This window comes from Salmo trutta, chromosome 2, assembly GCF_901001165.1.
Source record: "Salmo trutta chromosome 2, fSalTru1.1, whole genome shotgun sequence".
Classification (NCBI taxonomy): domain Eukaryota; kingdom Metazoa; phylum Chordata; class Actinopteri; order Salmoniformes; family Salmonidae; genus Salmo; species Salmo trutta.
The window spans coordinates 13,753,892-13,776,776 of NC_042958.1; the positions used below are offsets into that span (position 1 = coordinate 13,753,892).

A 22,885-nucleotide genomic window follows, 5' to 3' on the forward strand; every position below is an offset into this window, starting at 1 on the left:
GTTCCACCCTCTCTTTTAGGCTGCTGCTACTCTCTGATTATTATATATGCATAGTCACTTTAACTCGACCTACACGTACATATTACTTCGACTAACCTGTGCCCCTGCACATTGACTCTGTACTTATACCCCTTGTATTTAGTCTCACTACTGTTATTTTACTGCTTCTCTTTAACTATTTGTTAATTTTATGTTTTACTTATCTATTTTTTACTTAACAGTTATTTTTCTTAAAACTACATTGTTGGTTAAGGGCTTGTAAGTAAGCATTCACTGTAAGGTCTACACCTGTTGTATTCGGTTAATGAGACAATTACAATTTGATTTGATTAGGGACCCCCATTGTAAAAGAATAACGTTCCGTCTGGCAACATTGGTCTTCTCGCGATATGTTTTCAGTTGGTGGGGGAGCCAGAAATATGGCAGCCGTCGTGCTGAGGTCCTGCCGCAAAGGACTTTCTCATATTTTGAAGAATGGAGGAGTCGCTACTATCTTGCCAAAGACTTTGGGAGGTGAGTATGATACTGCAGTTCACAATGTAACGATTTCACTGGAAAATGTATAGGCTACGGAATTATGCCGCGTTCATAACAACTGGGAACTCGGGAAAATACGAGGTCAAATCATTACATCAGTGATGTTCAGCTTGGAAAGTCGGAGCTCTAGAAAGAGGCCCGAGTTGGAATTCTGAGTTGGATGACCGTTCAAAATATTTTTCCCAGTTGGAGGTCGTTGTTTTCGAGGTCCCAGTTGTTTTGTACTGTCGGAGGTCAGATATTTCCGAGTTTCCAGTTGTTTTGAACGCGGCATTAAAAGGTACAGGTGGGGGGAGTGGCAGAGGCAGGCCCCGTCAACTGAATGTATTGGTTAGCTCGTGCGCATATAAACTGCGCAGCATCTGCGCGTATTCTAAGATCTCGCACAGCGGTGGTAGGAATAATCTTCCGAGCGGCGCCATACCGGACTGTTCATATGTTGTTGAGATTTGGTAAGGTTCACGCACAACAAAAAAACTATTCAACATGAGCGTGTTTGCAAGGGCACAGTTTTCCAGTTTAAAAACGCAGGGCAGCTTAGTTTTTAGACCATACAATCAATGCAAATGCTGGTAAATTAAGTATAGCTTTTATCAAACCATTTTGTTTCAATGTTCTAGATGGTAATGGTATTCTAATGTTCTCTTTCTTGTATTGAGGAAAGTAACAAAAGTTTCTACCTGCATTGCATCATAGGCTACTCCATATCAGTCTGTTCAGTCGGTTTGATTCACTGGTTATGATGTCAACAAAGCCTTGCCCCACAGCACTGGCCCAGGTCTATTTTCACAATATTACATAACAATGCCATAGCTGATCATTCCTTGCCTTGACTTCATGTTGATTTTATCTTTCAAGAGTATTGCATGAATCACCTATATAAAGCCTACATTTTTACAAGACACACTCCATTCTCATCTTTTGCATTAAATAACTGTTTATAAATGTGTCATAGTCAATCGACGTGTGTGTGTGTGTGTGTGTGTGTGTCCACTACAGGGGTGAGACAGAAGTCCTATGTACAGTATGTGACGAGGCCAGAGCTCCCCAAGCTGGCCTACCGCAGGGTAAATGGGAAGAGTCCAGGCGTGGTCTTCCTACCTGGGTATGGATCCAACATGAACGGCCTGAAAGCTGAGGCCCTGGAGGAGTTCTGCAGGTCACTAGGACATTCATACCTAAGGTACTGTACATTATACGGTCTCCTTAAGGCCATGCAAATGTAATTTAAGACCCTAAGGCCATACAAATGAGGTTCATTACCTGAATAGACCCCCTAGCCTATATGTTAGGTATGTTATGCAAATAGACCACCCTCTAACGTATGTTACTCATAGATTCTGTACTCTCTTTGAATTATTATGCTAGCATAGTACAGATTTAGTCAGATGTTGAATTGTATTTCTAACTGTGGTCCTCCAGGCTCATGTTGTGTTTGTGGTTCCCCAGGTTTGACTACACAGGCCATGGGTTATCAGAGGGGGTGTTCACTGACGGTACCATCGGCACCTGGAAGAAAGACGTCCTCTTTGTGTTGGATGAACTAGCAGAGGGTCCACAGGTGAACTAACTCTCCACTGGTGGATCTAGAATCATATCTAAACTAACCTTTAGATAACTCTCATATCCATGTATTTATTTATGTATTTATTGTGATTCCAATTGGTAATTAATTGGATTTTTGGGACATTTTTCATGTATGTGTTTAAGCGCTAAAATACTAGTTTGACTTTGTAATCCACTTATAGACCGTCCCGTTATAACCCAGTTATAGACGTCCCTTTACAACCCAGGTATATAGACCATCCCTTTATAACCCAGTTATAGACCGTCCCGTTATAACCCAGGTATATAGACCGTCCCGTTATAACCCAGTTATAGACCGTCCCTTTATAACCCAGTTATAGACCGTCCCGTTATAACCCAGTTATAGACCGTCCCGTTATAACCCAGGTATATAGACCGTCCCGTTATAACCCAGGTATAGACCGTCCCGTTATAACCCAGTTATAGACCGTCCCGTTATAACCCAGTTATAGACCGTCCCGTTATAACCCAGTTATAGACCGTCCCGTTATAACCCAGGTATATAGACCGTCCCGTTATAACCCAGTTATAGACCGTCCCGTTATAACCCAGGTATATAGACCGTCCCGTTATAACTCAGGTATATAGACCGTCCCGTTATAACCCAGGTATATAGACGTCCCGTTATAACCCAGTTATAGACCGTCCCGTTATAACCCAGGTATATAGACCGTCCCGTTATAACCCAGTTATAGACCGACCCGTTATAACCTAGGTATATAGACCGTCCCGTTATAACCCAGTTATAGACCGTCCCGTTATAACCCAGTTATAGACCGTCCCGTTATAACCCAGGTATATAGACCGTCCCGTTATAACCCAGGTATATAGACCGTCCCGTTATAACCCAGGTATATAGACCGTCCCGTTATAACCCAGTTATAGACCGTCCCGTTATAACCCAGTTATAGACCGTCCCGTTATAACCCAGTTATATAGACCGTCCCGTTATAACCCAGTTATATAGACCGTCCCGTTATAACCCAGTTATATAGACCGTCCCGTTATAACCCAGGTATAGACCGTCCCGTTATAACCCAGTTATAGACCGTCCCGTTATAACCCAGTTATAGACCGTCCCGTTATAACCCAGTTATACACCGTCCCGTTATAACCCAGGTATATAGAACGTCCCGTTATAACCCAGTTATAGACCGTCCCGTTATAACCCAGGTATATCGACCGTCCCGTTATAACCCAGGTATATAGACCGTCCCGTTATAACCCAGGTATATAGACCGTCCCGTTATAACCAAGTTATAGACCGTCCCGTTATAACCCAGGTATATAGACCGTCCCGTTATAACCCAGGTATATAGACCGTCCCGTTATAACCCAGTTATAGACCGTCCCGTTATAACCCAGGTATATAGACCGTCGCGTTATAACCCAGTTATAGACCGTCCCGTTATAACCCAGGTATATAGACCGTCCCGTTATAACCCAGGTATATAGACCGTCCCGTTATAACCCAGTTATAGACCGTCCCGTTATAACCCAGTTATAGACCGTCCCGTTATAACCCAGTTATAGACCGTCCCGTTATAACCCAGGTATAGACCGTCCCGTTATAACCCAGGTATAGACCGTCCCGTTATAACCCAGGTATAGACCGTCCCGTTATAACCCAGTTATAGACCGTCCCGTTATAACCCAGTTATAGACCGTCCCGTTATAACCCAGTTATAGACCGTCCCGTTATAACCCAGTTATAGACCGTCCCGTTATAACCCAGTTATATAGACCGTCCCGTTATAACCCAGGTATATAGACCGTCCCGTTATAACCCAGTTATAGACCGTCCCGTTATAACCCAGTTATAGACCGTCCCGTTATAACCCAGTTATAGACCGTCCCGTTATAACCCAGTTATAGACCGTCCCGTTATAACCCAGTTATAGACGTCCCGTTATAACCCAGTTATAGACCGTCCCGTTATAACCCAGTTATAGACCGTCCCGTTATAACCCAGTTATAGACCGTCCCGTTATAACCCAGTTATAGACCGTCCCGTTATAACCCAGTTATAGACCGTCCCGTTATAACCCAGGTATAGACCGTCCCGTTATAACCCAGTTATAGACCGTCCCGTTATAACCCAGTTATAGACCGTCCCGTTATAACCCAGTTATAGACCGTCCCGTTATAACCCAGTTATAGACCGTCCCGTTATAACCCAGTTATAGACCGTCCCGTTATAACCCAGTTATAGACCGTCCCGTTATAACCCAGTTATAGACCGTCCCGTTATAACCCAGGTATAAAGACCGTCCCGTTATAACCCAGGTATAAAGACCGTCCCGTTATAACCCAGGTATATAGACCGTCCCGTTATAACCCAGGTATATAGACCGTCCCGTTATAACCCAGTTATAGACCGTCCCGTTATAACCCAGTTATAGACCGTCCCTTTATAACCCAGGTATATAGACCGTCCCGTTATAACCCAGGTATATAGACCGTCCCGTTATAACCCAGTTATAGACCGTCCCGTTATAACCCAGGTATATAGACCGTCCCGTTATAACCCAGTTATAGACCGTCCCGTTATAACCCAGTTATAGACCGTCCCGTTATAACCCAGGTATATAGACCGTCCGGTTATAACCCAGTTATAGACCGTCTCGTTATAACCCAGGTATATAGACCGCCCCGTTATAACCCAGGTATATAGACCGCCCCGTTATAACCCAGGTATATAGACCGTCCCGTTATAACCCAGTTATAGACCGTCCCGTTATAACCCAGTTATAGACCGTCCCGTTATAACCCAGTTATATAGACCGTCCTGTTATAACCCAGGTATATAGACCGCCCCGTTATAACCCAGGTTTATAGACCGTCCCGTTATAACCCAGTTATAGACCGTCCCGTTATAACCCAGTTATAGACCGTCCCGTTATAACCCAGTTATAGACCGTCCCTTTATAACCCAGGTATATAGACCGTCCCGTTATAACCCAGGTATATAGACAGTCCCGTTATAACCCAGTTATAGACCGTCCCGTTATAACCCGGTTATAGACCGTCCCGTTATAACCCGGTTATAGACCTTCCCGTTATAACCCAATTATAGACCGTCCCGTTATAACCCAGGTATATAGACCGTCCCGTTATAACCCAGTTATAGACCGTCTCGTTATAACCCAGGTATATAGACCGTCCCTTTATAACCCAGGTATATAGACCGTCCCGTTATAACCCAGGTATATAGACCGTCCCGTTATAACCAAGTTATAGACCGTCCCGTTATAACCCAGGTATATAGCCTGCCCCGTTATAACCCAGGTATATAGACCGTCCCGTTATAACCCAGTTATAGATCGTCCCGTTATAACCCAGTTATAGACCGTCCCGTTATAACCCAGTTATATAGACTTCCTGTTATAACCCAGGTATATAGACCGCCCCGTTATAACCCAGGTATATAGACCGTCCCGTTATAACCCAGTTATAGACCGTCCCGTTATAACCCAGTTATAGACCGTCCCGTTATAACCCAGTTATAGACCGTCCCTTTATAACCCAGGTATATAGACCGTCCCGTTATAACCCAGGTATATAGACAGTCCCGTTATAACCCAGTTATAGACAGTCCCGTTATAACCCAGTTATAGACCGTCCCGTTATAACCCAGTTATAGACCGTCCCGTTATAACCCGGTTATAGACCGTCCCGTTATAACCCAGTTATAGACCGTCCCGTTATAACCCAGGTATATAGACCGTCCCTTTATAACCCAGTTATAGACCGTCTCGTTATAACCCAGGTATATAGACCGTCCCTTTATAACCCAGGTATATAGACCGTCCCGTTATAACCCAGATATATAGACTGTCCCGTTATAACCAAGTTATAGACCGTCCCGTTATAACCCAGGTATATAGCCTGCCCCGTTATAACCCAGGTATATAGACCGTCCCGTTATAACCCAGTTATAGACCGTCCCGTTATAACCCAGTTATAGACCGTCCCGTTATAACCCAGTTATATAGACCGTCCTGTTATAACCCAGGTATATAGACCGCCCCGTTATAACCCAGGTATATAGACCGTCCCGTTATAACCCAGTTATAGACCGTCCCTTTATAACCCAGGTATATAGACCGTCCCGTTATAACCCAGGTATATAGACCGTCCCGTTATAACCCAGGTATATAGACCGTCCCGTTATAACCCAGGTATATAGACCGTCCCGTTATAACCCAGTTATACACCGTCCCGTTATAACCCAGGTATATAGACCGTCCCGTTATAACCCAGTTATAGACTGTCCCGTTTTAACCCAGTTATACACCGTCCCGTTATAACCCAGTTATACACCGTCCCGTTATAACCCAGTTATACACCGTCCCGTTATAACCCAGTTATAGACGTCCCGTTATAACCCAGTTATAGACCGTCCCGTTATAACCCAGGTATATAGACCGTCCCGTTATAACCCAGTTATAGACCGTCCCGTTATAACCCAGGTATATAGACCGTCCCGTTATAACCCAGTTATAGACCGTCCCGTTATAACCCAGTTATAGACCGTCCCGTTATAACCCAGTTATAGACCGTCCCGTTATAACCCAGTTATACACCGTCCCGTTATAACCCAGGTATATAGACCGTCCCGTTATAACCCAGGTATATCGACCGTCCCGTTATAACCCAGGTATATCGACCGTCCCGTTATAACCCAGGTATATAGACCGTCCCGTTATAACCCAGGTATATAGACCGTCCCGTTATAACCAAGTTATAGACCGTCCCGTTATAACCCAGGTATATAGACCGTCCCGTTATAACCCAGGTATATAGACCGTCCCGTTATAACCCAGTTATAGACGTCCCGTTATAACCCAGGTATATAGACCGTCGCGTTATAACCCAGTTATAGACCGTCCCGTTATAACCCAGGTATATAGACCGTCCCGTTATAACCCAGGTATATAGACCGTCCCGTTATAACCCAGTTATAGATTGTCCCGTTATAACCCAGTTATAGACCGTCCCGTTATAACCCAGTTATAGACCGTCCCGTTATAACCCAGTTATAGACCGTCCCGTTATAACCCAGTTATAGACCGTCCCGTTATAACCCAGTTATAGACCGTCCCGTTATAACCCAGGTATAGACCGTCCCGTTATAACCCAGTTATAGACCGTCCCGTTATAACCCAGGTATATAGACCGTCCCGTTATAACCCAGTTATAGACCGTCCCGTTATAACCCAGTTATAGACCGTCCCGTTATAACCCAGTTATAGACCGTCCCGTTATAACCCAGTTATAGACCGTCCCGTTATAACCCAGGTATATAGACCGTCCCCGTTATAGACCGTCCGTTATAACCAGTTATAGACGTCCCGTTATAACCCAGTTATAGACCGTCCCGTTATAACCCAGTTATAGACCGTCCCGTTATAACCAGTTATAGACCGTCCCGTTATAACCCAGTTATAGACCGTCCCGTTATAACCCGTTATAGACCGTCCCGTTATAACCCAGTTATAGACCGTCCCGTTACCCGTTATGACCGTCCCGTTATACACCAGGTATATAGACCGTGCCGTTATAACCCAGGTATATAGACCGTCCCGTTATAAACCCAGGTATATAGACCGTCCCGTTAAACCCAGTTATAGACCGTCCCTTTATAACCCAGGTATATAGACTGTCCCGTATTACCCAGGTATATAGACCGTCCCGTTATAACCCAGGTATATAGACCGTCCCGTTATAACTCAGGTATATAGAACCGTCCCGTTCTAACCCAGTTATAGACCGTTTCCGTTATAACCCAGGTATATAGACCGTCCCGTTATAACCCAGTTATAGACCGTCCCGTTATAACCCAGTTATAGACCGTCCCGTTATAACCCAGTTATAGACCGTCCCGTTATAACCCAGTTATAGACCGTCCCGTTATAACCCAGGTATAAAGACCGTCCCGTTATAACCCAGGTATATAGACCGTCCCGTTATAACCCAGGTATATAGACCGTCCCGTTATAACCCAGTTATAGACCGTCCCTTTATAACCCAGGTATATAGACCGTCCCGTTATAACCCAGGTATATAGACCGTCCCGTTATAACCCAGTTATAGACCGTCCCGTTATAACCCAGGTATATAGACCGTCCCGTTATAACCCAGTTATAGACCGTCCCGTTATAACCCAGGTATATAGACCGTCCCGTTATAACCCAGTTATAGACCGTCTCGTTATAACCCAGGTATATAGACCGCCCCGTTATAACCCAGGTATATAGACCGTCCCGTTATAACCCAGGTATATAGACCGTCCCGTTATAACCCAGGTATATAGACTGACCCGTTATAACCCAGGTATATAGACCGTCCCGTTATAAACCAGTTATAGACCGTCCCGTTATAACCCAGTTATAGACCGTCCCGTTATAACCCAGTTATATAGACCGTCCTGTTATAACCCAGGTATATAGACCGCCCCGTTATAACCCAGGTATATAGACCGTCCCGTTATAACCCAGTTATAGACCGTCCCGTTATAACCCAGTTATAGACCGTCCCTTTATAACCCAGGTATATAGACCGTCCCGTTATAACCCAGGTATATAGACCGTCCCGTTATAACCCAGGTATATAGACCGTCCCGTTATAACCCAGGTATATAGACCGTCCCGTTATAACCCGGTTATAGACCGTCCCGTTATAAACCAGTTATAGACCGTCCCGTTATAACCCAGGTATATAGACCGTCCCGTTATAACCCAGTTATAGACCGTCTCGTTATAACCCAGGTATATAGACCGTCCCTTTATAACCCAGGTATATAGACCGTCCCGTTATAACCCAGGTATATAGACCGTCCCGTTATAACCAAGTTATAGACCGTCCCGTTATAACCCAGGTATATAGCCTGCCCCGTTATAACCCAGGTATATAGACCGTCCCGTTATAACCCAGTTATAGACCGTCCCGTTATAACCCAGTTATAGACCGTCCCGTTATAACCCAGTTATATAGACCGTCCTGTTATAACCCAGGTATATAGACCGCCCCGTTATAACCCAGGTATATAGACCGTCCCGTTATAACCCAGGTATATAGACCGTCCCGTTATAACCCAGTTATAGACCGTCCCGTTATAACCCAGTTATAGACCGTCCCTTTATAACCCAGGTATATAGACCGTCCCGTTATAACCCAGGTATATAGACAGTCCCGTTATAACCCAGTTATAGACCGTCCCGTTATAACCCAGTTATAGACCGTCCCGTTATAACCCGGTTATAGACCGTCCCGTTATAACCCAGGTATATAGACCGTCCCGTTATAACCCAGTTATAGACCGTCTCGTTATAACCCAGGTATATAGACCGTCCCTTTATAACCCAGGTATATAGACCGTCCCGTTATAACCCAGGTATATAGACCGTCCCGTTATAACCAAGTTATAGACCGTCCCGTTATAACCCAGGTATATAGCCTGCCCCGTTATAACCCAGGTATATAGACCGTCCCGTTATAACCCAGTTATAGACCGTCCCGTTATAACCCAGTTATAGACCGTCCCGTTATAACCCAGTTATATAGACCGTCCTGTTATAACCCAGGTATATAGACCGCCCCGTTATAACCCAGGTATATAGACCGTCCCGTTATAACCCAGTTATAGACCGTCCCTTTATAACCCAGGTATATAGACCGTCCCGTTATAACCCAGGTATATAGACCGTCCCGTTATAACCCAGTTATAGACCGTCCCGTTATAACCCAGTACACACCGTCCCGTTATAACCCCAGTTATACACCGTCCCGTTATAACCCAGTTATACACCGTCCCGTTATAACCCAGTTATACACCGTCCCGTTATAACCCAGTTATACACCGTCCCGTTATAACCCAGTTATAGACGTCCCGTTATAACCCAGTTATAGACCGTCCCGTTATAACCCAGGTATATAGACCGTCCCGTTATAACCCAGTTATAGACCGTCCCGTTATAACCCAGGTATATAGACCGTCCCGTTATAACCCAGGTATATAGACCGTCCCGTTATAACCCAGGTATATAGACCGTCCCGTTATAACCCAGGTATATATACCGTCCCGTTATAACCAAGTTATAGACCGTCCCGTTATAACCCAGGTATATAGACCGTCCCGTTATAACCCAGTTATAGACCGTCGCGTTATAACCCAGGTATATAGACCGTCCCGTTATAACCCAGGTATATAGACCGTCCCGTTATAACCCAGGTATATAGACCGTCCCGTTATAACCCAGTTATAGACCGTCCCGTTATAACCCAGGTATAGACCGTCCCGTTATAACCCAGGTATAGACCGTCCCGTTATAACCCAGGTATATAGTCCGTCCCGTTATAACCCAGGTATATAGACCGCCCCGTTATAACCCAGGTATATAGACCGTCCCGTTATAACCCAGTTATAGACCGTCCCGTTATAACCCAGTTATATAGACCGTCCCGTTATAACCCAGTTATATAGACCGTCCCGTTATAACCCAGTTATATAGACCGTCCCGTTATAACCCAGTTATAGACCGTCCCGTTATAACCCAGGTATAGACCGTCCCGTTATAACCCAGGTATAGACCGTCCCGTTATAACCCAGTTATAGACCGTCCCGTTATAACCCAGTTATAGACCGTCCCGTTATAACCCAGGTATAGACCGTCCCGTTATAACCCAGTTATAGACCGTACCGTTATAACCCAGGTATATAGACTGTCCCGTTATAACCCAGGTATATAGACCGTCCCGTTATAACCCAGTTATAGACCGTCCCTTTATAACCCCGGTATATAGACCGTCCCGTTATAACCCAGGTATATAGACCGTCCCGTTATAACCCAGGTAAATAGACCGTCCCGTTATAACTCAGGTATATAGACCGTCCCGTTATAACCCAGTTATAGACCGTCCCGTTATAACCCAGTTATATAGACCGTCCCGTTATAACCCAGTTATATAGACCGTCCCGTTATAACCCAGGTATATAGACCGTCCCGTTATAACCCAGTTATAGACCGTCCCGTTATAACCCAGTTATAGACCGTCCCGTTATAACCCAGTTATAGACCGTCCCGTTATAACCCAGGTATATAGACCGTCCCGTTATAACCCAGTTATAGACCGTCCCGTTATAACCCAGTTATAGACCGTCCCGTTATAACCCAGTTATAGACCGTCCCGTTATAACCCAGTTATAGACCGTCCCGTTATAACCCAGTATAGACGTCCCGTTATAACCCAGTTATAGACCGTCCCGTTATAACCCAGTTATAGACCGTCCCGTTATAACCCAGTTATAGACCGTCCCGTTATAACCCAGTTATAGACCGTCCCGTTATAACCCAGTTATAGACCGTCCCGTTATAACCCAGGTATATAGACCGTGCCGTTATAACCCAGGTATATAGACCGTCCCGTTATAACCCAGGTATATAGACCGTCCCGTTATAACCCAGTTATAGACCGTCCCTTTATAACCCAGGTATATAGACTGTCCCGTTATTACCCAGGTATATAGACCGTCCCGTTATAACCCAGGTATATAGACCGTCCCGTTATAACTCAGGTATATAGACCGTCCCGTTATAACCCAGTTATAGACCGTTCCGTTATAACCCAGGTATATAGACCGTCCCGTTATAACCCAGTTATAGACCGTCCCGTTATAACCCAGTTATAGACCGTCCCGTTATAACCCAGTTATAGACCGTCCCGTTATAACCCAGTTATAGACCGTCCCGTTATAACCCAGGTATAAAGACCGTCCCGTTATAACCCAGGTATAAAGACCGTCCCGTTATAACCCAGGTATATAGACCGTCCCGTTATAACCCAGTTATAGACCGTCCCGTTATAACCCAGTTATAGACCGTCCCTTTATAACCCAGGTATATAGACCGTCCCGTTATAACCCAGGTATATAGACCGTCCCGTTATAACCCAGTTATAGACCGTCCCGTTATAACCCAGGTATATAGACCGTCCCGTTATAACCCAGTTATAGACCGTCCCGTTATAACCCAGTTATAGACCGTCCCGTTATAACCCAGGTATATAGACCGTCCCGTTATAACCCAGGTATAGACCGTCTCGTTATAACCCAGGTATATAGACCGCCCCGTTATAACCCAGGTATATAGACCGTCCCGTTATAACCCAGGTATATAGACCGTCCCGTTATAACCCAGTTATAGACCGTCCCGTTATAACCCAGGTATATAGACTGCCCCGTTATAACCCAGGTATATAGACCGTCCCGTTATAAACCAGTTATAGACCGTCCCGTTATAACCCAGTTATAGACCGTCCCGTTATAACCCAGTTATATAGACCGTCCTGTTATAACCCAGGTATATAGACCGCCCCGTTATAACCCAGGTTTATAGACCGTCCCGTTATAACCCAGTTATAGACCGTCCCGTTATAACCCAGTTATAGACCGTCCCGTTATAACCCAGTTATAGACCGTCCCTTTATAACCCAGGTATATAGACCGTCCCGTTATAACCCAGGTATATAGACAGTCCCGTTATAACCCAGTTATAGACCGTCCCGTTATAACCCAGTTATAGACCGTCCCGTTATAACCCGGTTATAGACCTTCCTGTTATAACCCAATTATAGACCGTCCCGTTATAACCCAGGTATATAGACCGTCCCGTTATAACCCAGTTATAGACCGTCTCGTTATAACCCAGGTATATAGACCGTCCCTTTATAACCCAGGTATATAGACCGTCCCGTTATAACCCAGGTATATAGACCGTCCGTTATAACCCAAGTTATAGACCGTCCCGTTATAACCCAGGTATATAGCCTGCCCCGTTATAACCCAGGTATATAGACCGTCCCGTTATAACCCAGTTATAGACCGTCCCGTTATAACCCAGTTATAGACCGTCCCGTTATAACCCAGTTATATAGACTTCCTGTTATAACCCAGGTATATAGACCGCCCCGTTATAACCCAGGTATATAGACCGTCCCGTTATAACCCAGTTATAGACCGTCCCGTTATAACCCAGTTATAGACCGTCCCTTTATAACCCAGGTATATAGACCGTCCCGTTATAACCCAGGTATATAGACAGTCCCGTTATAACCCAGTTATAGACAGTCCCGTTATAACCCAGTTATAGACCGTCCCGTTATAACCCAGTTATAGACCGTCCCGTTATAACCCGGTTATAGACCGTCCCGTTATAACCCAGTTATAGACCGTCCCGTTATAACCCAGGTATATAGACCGTCCCTTTATAACCCAGTTATAGACCGTCTCGTTATAACCCAGGTATATAGACCGTCCCTTTATAACCCAGGTATATAGACCGTCCCGTTATAACCCAGATATATAGACCGTCCCGTTATAACCAAGTTATAGACCGTCCCGTTATAACCCAGGTATATAGCCTGCCCCGTTATAACCCAGGTATATAGACCGTCCCGTTATAACCCAGTTATAGACCGTCCCGTTATAACCCAGTTATAGACCGTCCCGTTATAACCCAGTTATATAGACCGTCCTGTTATAACCCAGGTATATAGACCGCCCCGTTATAACCCAGGGTATATAGACCGTCCCGTTATAACCCAGTTATAGACCGTCCCTTTATACCCCAGGTATATAGACCGTCCCGTTATAACCCAGGTATATAGACCGTCCCGTTATAACCCAGTTATAGACCGTCCCGTTATAACCCAGGTATATAGACCGTCCCGTTATAACCCAGTTATACACCGTCCCGTTATAACCCAGGTATATAGACCGTCCCGTTATAACCCAGGTATATAGACCGTCCCGTTATAACCCAGTTATAGACCGTCCCGTTATAACCCAGTTATACACCGTCCCGTTATAACCCAGTTATACACCGTCCCGTTATAACCCAGTTATACACCGTCCCGTTATAACCCAGTTATAGACGTCCCGTTATAACCCAGTTATAGACCGTCCCGTTATAACCCAGGTATATAGACCGTCCCGTTATAACCCAGTTATAGACCGTCCCGTTATAACCCAGGTATATAGACCGTCCCGTTATAACCCAGTTATAGACCGTCCCGTTATAACCCAGTTATAGACCGTCCCGTTATAACCCAGTTATACACCGTCCCGTTATAACCCAGGTATATAGACCGTCCCGTTATAACCCAGGTATATCGACCGTCCCGTTATAACCCAGGTATATCGACCGTCCCGTTATAACCCAGGTATATAGACCGTCCCGTTATAACCCAGGTATATAGACCGTCCCGTTATAACCAAGTTATAGACCGTCCCGTTATAACCCAGGTATATAGACCGTCCCGTTATAACCCAGGTATATAGACCGTCCGTTATGACCCAGTTATAGACCGTCCCGTTATAACCCAGGTATATAGACCGTCGCGTTATAAACCCATTTATAGACCGTCCCGTTATAACCCAGGTATATAGACCGTCCCGTTATAACCCAGGTATATAGACCGTCCCGTTATAACCCAGTTATAGATTGTCCCGTTATAACCCCGTTATAGACCGTCCCGTTAAACCCAGTTATAGACCGTCCCGTTATAACCCAGTTATAGACCGTCCCGTTATAAACCAGTTATAGACCGTCCCGTTATAACCCAGGTATAGACCGTCCCGTTATAACCCAGTTATAGACCGTCCCCGTTATAACCCAGGTATATAGACCGTCCCGTTATAACCCAGTTATAGACCGTCCGTTTAAACCCAGTTATAGACCGTCCCGTTATAAACCCAGTTATAGACCGTCCCGTTATAACCCAGGTATATAGACCGTCCCGTTATAACCCAGTTATAGACCGTCCCGTTATAACCCAGTTATAGACCGTCCCGTTATAACCCAGTTATAGACCGTCCCGTTATAACCCAGTTATAGACGTCCCGTTATAACCCAGTTATAGACGTCCCGTTATAACCCGTTATAGACCGTCCCGTTATAACCCGTTATAGTCCGTCCCGTTATAACCCAGTTATAGACCGTCCCGTTATAACCCAGTTATAGACCGTCCCGTTATAACCCAGTTATAGACCGTCCCGTTATAACCCAGTTATAGACCGTCCCGTTATAACCCAGTTATAGACCGTCCCGTTATAACCCAGTTATAGACCGTCCCGTTATAACCCAGGTATATAGACCGTGCCGTTATAACCCCAGGTATATAGACCGTCCCGTTATAACCCAGGTATATAGACCGTCCCGTTATAACCCAGTTATAGACCGACCCGTTATAACCCAGTTATAGACTGTCCCGTTATTACCCAGGTATATAGACCGTCCCGTTATAACCCAGGTATATAGACCGTCCCGTTATAACTCAGGTATATAGACCGTCCCGTTATAACCCAGTTATAGACCGTTCCGTTATAACCCAGGTATATAGACCGTCCCGTTATAACCCAGTTATAGACCGTCCCGTTATAACCCAGTTATAGACCGTCCCGTTATAACCCAGTTATAGACCGTCCCGTTATAACCCGGTTATAGACCGTCCCGTTATAACCCAGGTATAAAGACCGTCCCGTTATAACCCAGGTATATAGACCGTCCCGTTATAACCCAGGTATATAGACCGTCCCGTTATAACCCAGTTATAGACCGTCCCTTTATAACCCAGGTATATAGACCGTCCCGTTATAACCCAGGTATATAGACCGTCCCGTTATAACCCAGTTATAGACCGTCCCGTTATAACCCAGGTATATAGACCGTCCCGTTATAACCCAGTTATAGACCGTCCCGTTATAACCCAGGTATATAGACCGTCCCGTTATAACCCAGTTATAGACCGTCTCGTTATAACCCAGGTATATAGACCGCCCCGTTATAACCCAGGTATATAGACCGTCCCGTTATAACCCCGGTATATAGACCGTCCCGTTATAACCCAGGTATATAGACTGCCCCGTTATAACCCAGGTATATAGACCGTCCCGTTATAAACCAGTTATAGACCGTCCCGTTATAACCCAGTTATAGACCGTCCCGTTATAACCCAGTTATATAGACCGTCCTGTTATAACCCAGGTATATAGACCGCCCCGTTATAACCAGGTATATAGACCGTCCCGTTATACCCCAGTTATAGACCGTCCCGTTATAACCCAGTTATAGACCGTCCCGTTATAACCCAGTTATAGACCGTCCCTTTATAACCCAGGTATATAGACCGTCCCGTTATAACCCAGTTATAGACCGTCCCGTTATAACCCAGTTATAGACCGTCCCGTTATAACCCAGTTATAGACCGTCCCTTTATAACCCAGGTATATAGACCGTCCCGTTATAACCCAGGTATATAGACAGTCCCGTTATAACCCAGTTATAGACCGTCCCGTTATAACCCAGTTATAGACCGTCCCGTTATAACCCGGTTATAGACCTTCCTGTTATAACCCAATTATAGACCGTCCCGTTATAACCCAGGTATATAGACCGTCCCGTTATAACCAGTTATAGACCGTCTCGTTATAACCCAGGTATATAGACCGTCCCTTTATAACCCAGGTATATAGACCGTCCCGTTATAACCCAGGTATATAGACCGTCCCGTTATAACCAAGTTATAGACCGTCCCGTTATAACCCAGGTATATAGCCTGCCCCGTATAAACCCAGGTATATAGACCGTCCCGTTATAACCCAGTTATAGACCGTCCCGTTATAACCCAGTTATAGACCGTCCCGTTATAACCCAGTTATATAGACTTCCTGTTATAACCCAGGTATATAGACCGCCCCGTTATAACCCAGGTATATAGACCGTCCCGTTATAACCCAGTTATAGACCGTCCCGTTATAACCCAGTTATAGACCGTCCCTTTATAACCCAGGTATATAGACCGTCCCGTTATAACCCAGGTATATAGACAGTCCCGTTATAACCCAGTTATAGACAGTCCCGTTATAACCCAGTTATAGACCGTCCCGTTATAACCCAGTTATAGACCGTCCCGTTAACCCGGTTATAGACGTCCCGTTATAACCCAGTTATAGACCGTCCGTTATAACCCAGGTATATAGACCGTCCCTTTATAACCCAGTTATAGACCGTCTCGTTATAACCCAGGTATATAGACCGTCCCTTTATAACCCAGGTATATAGACCGTCCCGTTATAACCCAGATATATAGACCGTCCCGTTATAACCAAGTTATAGACCGTCCCGTTATAACCCAGGTATATAGCCTGCCCCGTTATAACCCAGGTATATAGACCGTCCCGTTATAACCAGTTATAGACCGTCCCGTTATAACCCAGTTATAGACCGTCCCGTTATAACCCAGTTATATAGACCGTCCTGTTATAACCCAGGTATATAGACCGCCCCGTTATAACCCAGGTATATAGACCGTCCCGTTATAACGCCAGTTATAGACCGTCCCTTTATAACCCAGGTATATAGACCGTCCCGTTATAACCCAGGTATATAGACCGTCCCGTTATAACCCAGGTATATAGACCGTCCCGTTATAACCCAGTTATAGACCGTCCCGTTATAACCCAGGTATATAGACCGTCCCGTTATAACCCAGTTATACACCGTCCCTTTAAACCCAGGTATATAGACCGTCCCGTTATAACCCAGGTATATAGACCGTCCCGTTATAACCCAGTTATAGACCGTCCCGTTATAACCCAGAGTTATCTACACCGTCCCGTTATAACCAAGTATAGCACCGTCCCGTTATAACCCAGTTTTATGCACCGTCCCGTTATACCCAGTTATAGACATCCCGTTATAACCCAGTTTATAGACCGTCCCGTTGATAAACCCAGGTATATAAGGACCGTCCCGTATAAACCCAGTTATAGACCGTCACGTTATAACCCCAGGTATATAGACCGTCCCGTTATAACCCAGTTATAGACCGTCCCGTTTATAAACCCAGTTATAGACCGTCCAGTTATAACCCAGGTATACAACCGTCCCGTTATAACCCAGGTATATAGACCGTGCCCGTTATAACCCAGGTTATATCGACCGTTCCCGTTATAACCCAGGTATATCGACCGTCCCGTTATAACCCAGGTATATAGACCCGTCCCGTTATACCCGGTATATAGACCGTCCCGTTATAACCAAGTTATAGACCGTCCCGTATATAACCCAGGTATATAGACCGTCCCCGTTATAACCCAGGTATATAGACCGTCCCGTTATAACCCAGTTATAGACCGTCCCGTTATAACCCAGGTATATAGACCGTCGCGTTATATCCCAGTTATAGACCGTCCCGTTATACCCAGGTATATAGACCGTCCCGTTATAAACCAGGTATATAGACCGTCCCGTTATAACCCAGTTATAGAATTGTCCCGTTATAACCCAGTTATAGACCGTCCCGTTATAACCCAGTTATAGACCGTCCCGTTATAACCCAGTTATAGACCGTCCCGTTATAACCCAGTTTATAGACCGTCCCGTTATAACCCAGGTATAGACCGTCCCGTTATAACCCAGTTATAGACCGTCCCGTTAAACCCAGGTATATAGACCGTCCGTTATAACCCAGTTATAGACCGTCCCGTTTAAACCCAGTTATAGACCGTCCCGTTATAACCCAGTTATAGACCGTCCCGTTATACCCAGTTATATAGACCGTCCCGTTATAACCCAGGTATATAGACCGTCCCGTTATAACCCAGTTATAGACCGTCCCGTTATAACCCAGTTATAGACCGTCCCGTTATAACCCAGTTATAGACCGTCCCGTTATAACCCAGTTATAGACCGTCCCGTTATAACCCAGTTAGACGTCCGTTATAACCCAGTTATAGACCGTCCCGTTATAACCCAGTATAGACCGTCCCGTTATAACCCAGTTATAGACCGTCCCGTTATAACCCAGTTATAGACCGTCCCGTTATAACCCAGTTATAGACGTCCCGTTATAACCCAGTTATAGATCCGTTATAACCCAGTTATAGACCGTCCCGTTATAAAACCCAGTTATAGACCGTCCCGTTATAACCCAGTTATAGACCGTCCCGTTATAACCCAGTTATAGACCGCCCCGTTATAACCCAGGTAATAGACCGTCCCGTTATAACCCGGTATATAGACCGTCCGGTTATAACCCAGGTATATAGACCGCCCCGTTATAACCAGGTATATAGACCGTCCCGTTATAAACCAGTTTAGACGTCCCGTTATAACCCAGTTATAGACCGTCCCGTTATAACCCAGTTATATAGACCGTCCTGTTATAACCCAGGTATATAGACCGCCCGTTATAACCCAGGTATATAGACCGTCCCGTTATAACCCAGTTATAGACCGTCCCGTTATAACCCAGTTATAGACCGTCCCGTTATAAACCCAGTTATAGACCGTCCCTTTATAACCCAGGTATATAGACCGTCCCGTTATAAACCCAGGTATATAGACCGTCCCGTTATAACCCAGGTATATAGACCGTCCCGTTATAACCCAGGTATATAGACGTCCCGTTATAACCCGGTTATAGACCGTCCCGTTATAACCCAGTTATAGACCGTCCCGTTATAACCCAGGTATATAGACCGTCCGCGTTATAACCCAGTTATAGACCGTCTCGTTATAACCCAGGTATATAGACCGTCCCTTTATAACCCAGGTATATAGACCGTCCCGTTATACCCAGGTATATAGACCGTCCCGTTATAACCAAGTTATAGACCGTCCCGTTATAACCCAGGTATATAGCCTGCCTCGTTATAACCCAGGTATATAGACCGTCCCGTTATAACCCAGTTATAGACCGTCCCGTTATAACCAGGTTATAGGACCGTCCCGCTTATAACCCAGTTATATAGACCGTCCTGTTATAACCCAGGTATATAGACCGCCCCGTTATAACCCAGGTATATAGACCGTCCCGTTATAACCCAGTTATAGACCGTCCCGTTATAACCCAGTTATAGACCGTCCCTTTATAACCCAGGTATATAGACCGTCCCGTTATACCCAGGTATATAGACAGTCCCGTTATAACCCAGTTATAGACCGTCCCGTTATAACCCAGTTATAGACCGTCCCGTTATAACCCGGTTATAGACCGTCCCGTTATAACCCAGGTATATAGACCGTCCCGTTATAACCCAGTTATAGACCGTCTCGTTATAACCCAGGTATATAGACCATCCCGTTATAACCCAGGTATATAGACCGTCCCTTTATAACCCAGGTATATAGACCGTCCCGTTATAACCAAGGTATAGGACCGTCCCGTTATAACCCAGGTATATAGACCTGTCCCGTTATAACCCAGGTATATAGCCTGCCCCGTTATAACCCAGGTTATAGACCGTCCCGTTATAACCCAGTTATAGACCGTCCCGTTATAACCCAGTTATAGACCGTCCCGTTATAACCCAGTTATATAGACCGTCCTGTTATAACCCAGGTATATAGACCGCCCCGTTATAACCAGGTATATAGACCGTCCCGTTATAACCCAGTTATAGACCGTCCCTTTATAACCCAGGTATATAGACCGTCCCGTTATAACCCAGGTATATAGACCGTCCCGTTATAACCCAGTTATAGACCTCCCGTTATAACCCAGTTATACACCGTCCCGTTATAACCCAGTTATACACCGTCCCGTTAAACCCAGTTATACACCGTCCCGTTATAACCCAGTTATACACCGTCCCGTTATACCCAGTTATAGACGTCCCGTTTATAACCCAGCTATAGACCGTCCCGTTATAACCCAGGTATATAGAGACCGTCCCGTTTATAACCCAGTTATAGACCGTCCCGTTATAACCCAGGTATATAGACCGTCCCGTTAAACCCAGGTATATAGACCGTCCGTTATAACCCAGGTATATAACCGACCCTTATAACCCAGGTATATAGACCGTCCCGTTATAACCAAGTTATAGACCGTCCCGTTTAACCCAGGTATATAGACCGTCGCGTTATAACCCAGTTATAGACCGTCCCGTTAACCCAGGTTATAGACCGTCCGTTATAACCAGGTATATAGACCGTCCCGTTATAACCAGGTATATAGACCGTCCCGTTATAACCCAGTTATAGACCGTCCCGTTATAACCCAGGTATAGACCGTCCGTTATAACCAGGTATAGACCGTCCCGTTATAACCCAGTATATAGACCGTCCCGTTAACCCAGGTATATATACCGCCCCGTTATAACCAGGTATATAGACCGTCCCTTATAACCCAGTTATAGACCGTCCCGTTATAACCCAGTTATAGACCGTCCCGTTATAACCCAGTTATATAGACCGTCCCGTTATAACCCAGTTATATAGACCGTCCCGTTATAACCCAGTTATATAGACCGTCCCGTTATAACCCAGTTATATAGACCGTCCCGTTATAACCCAGTTATATAGACGTCCGTTATAACCCAGGTATGACCGTCCCGTTATAACCCAGGTATAGACCGTCCCGTTATAACCCAGTTATAGACCGTCCCGTTATAACCCAGTTATAGACCGTCCCGTTATAACCCAGTTATAGACCGTCCCGTTATAACCCAGGTATAGACCGTCCCGTTATAACCCAGTTATAGACCGTACCGTTATAACCCAGGTATATAGACTGTACCGTTATAACCCAGGTATATAGACCGTCCCGTTATAACCCAGGTATATAGACCGTCCCGTTATAACCCAGTTATAGACCGTCCCTTTATAACCCCGGTATATAGACCGTCCCGTTATAACCCAGGTATATAGACCGTCCCGTTATAACCCAGGTAAATAGACCGTCCCGTTATAACTCAGGTATATAGACCGTCCCGTTATAGACCGTCCCGTGTACCCAGTTATAAGACCGTCCCGTTATACCCAGTTATATAGACCGTCCCGTTAACCCAGGTATATAGACCGTCCCGTTATAACCCAGTTATAGACCGTCCCGTTATAACCCATTATAGACCGTCCCGTTATAACCCAGTTATACACCGTCCCGTTATAACCATTATATACCGTCCCGTTATAACCCAGTTATAGACCGTCCCGTTATAACCCAGGTATATCGACCGTCCCGTTATAACCAGGTATATAGACCGTCCCGTTATAACCCAGGTATATAGACCGTCCCGTTATAACCAAGTTATAGACCGTTCCCTTATAACCCAGGTATATAGACCGTCCCGTTATAACCCAGGTATATAGACCGTCCCGTTATAACCCAGGTATAGAGCGTCCCGTTATAACCCAGGTATATAGACCGTCGCGTTATAACCCAGTTAGACCGTCCGTTATAACCCAGGTATATAGACCGTCCCGTATAACCCAGGTATATAGACCGTCCCGTTATAACCCAGTTATAGACCCGTTATAACCCAGTTATAGACCGTCCCGTTATAACCCAGTTATAGACCGTCCCGTTATAACCCAGTTATAGACCGTCCCGTTATAACCAGTTATAGACCGTCCGTTATAACCCAGTTATAGACCGTCCCGTTATAACCCAGTATAGACCGTCCCGTTTAACCCAGTATAGACCGTCCGTTATAACCCAGGTATATAGACCGTCCGTTATAACCCAGTTATAGACCGTCCCGTTATAACCCAGTTATAGACCGTCCCGTTATAACCCAGTTATAGACCGTCCCGTATATCCCAGTTATATAGACCGTCCCGTTATCCCAGGTATATAGACCGTCCCGTTATAACCCAGTTATAGACCGTCCCGTTATAACCCAGTTATAGACCGTCCCGTTATAACCCGTTATAGACCGTCCCGTTATAACCCAGTTATAGACCGTCCCGTTTAT

The 22,885-nt window shown here is 45.3% G+C and overlaps 1 protein-coding gene across 1 annotated transcript in view; it reads left to right on the forward strand.

The window, feature by feature from the left end:
- The window catches only part of abhd10b (abhydrolase domain containing 10, depalmitoylase b), a 44,728-nt gene that overhangs the window by 1,065 nt on the left and 20,778 nt on the right, over positions 1–22,885 (forward strand). The window contains exons 2-4 of the mRNA XM_029694914.1: positions 400–513; positions 1,537–1,720; positions 1,987–2,098. Of these exons, the coding sequence (XP_029550774.1) occupies positions 420–513; positions 1,537–1,720; positions 1,987–2,098 (390 nt within the window). The 5' untranslated portion in view covers positions 400–419. The remainder of the gene's footprint in view (positions 1–399; positions 514–1,536; positions 1,721–1,986; positions 2,099–22,885) is intronic.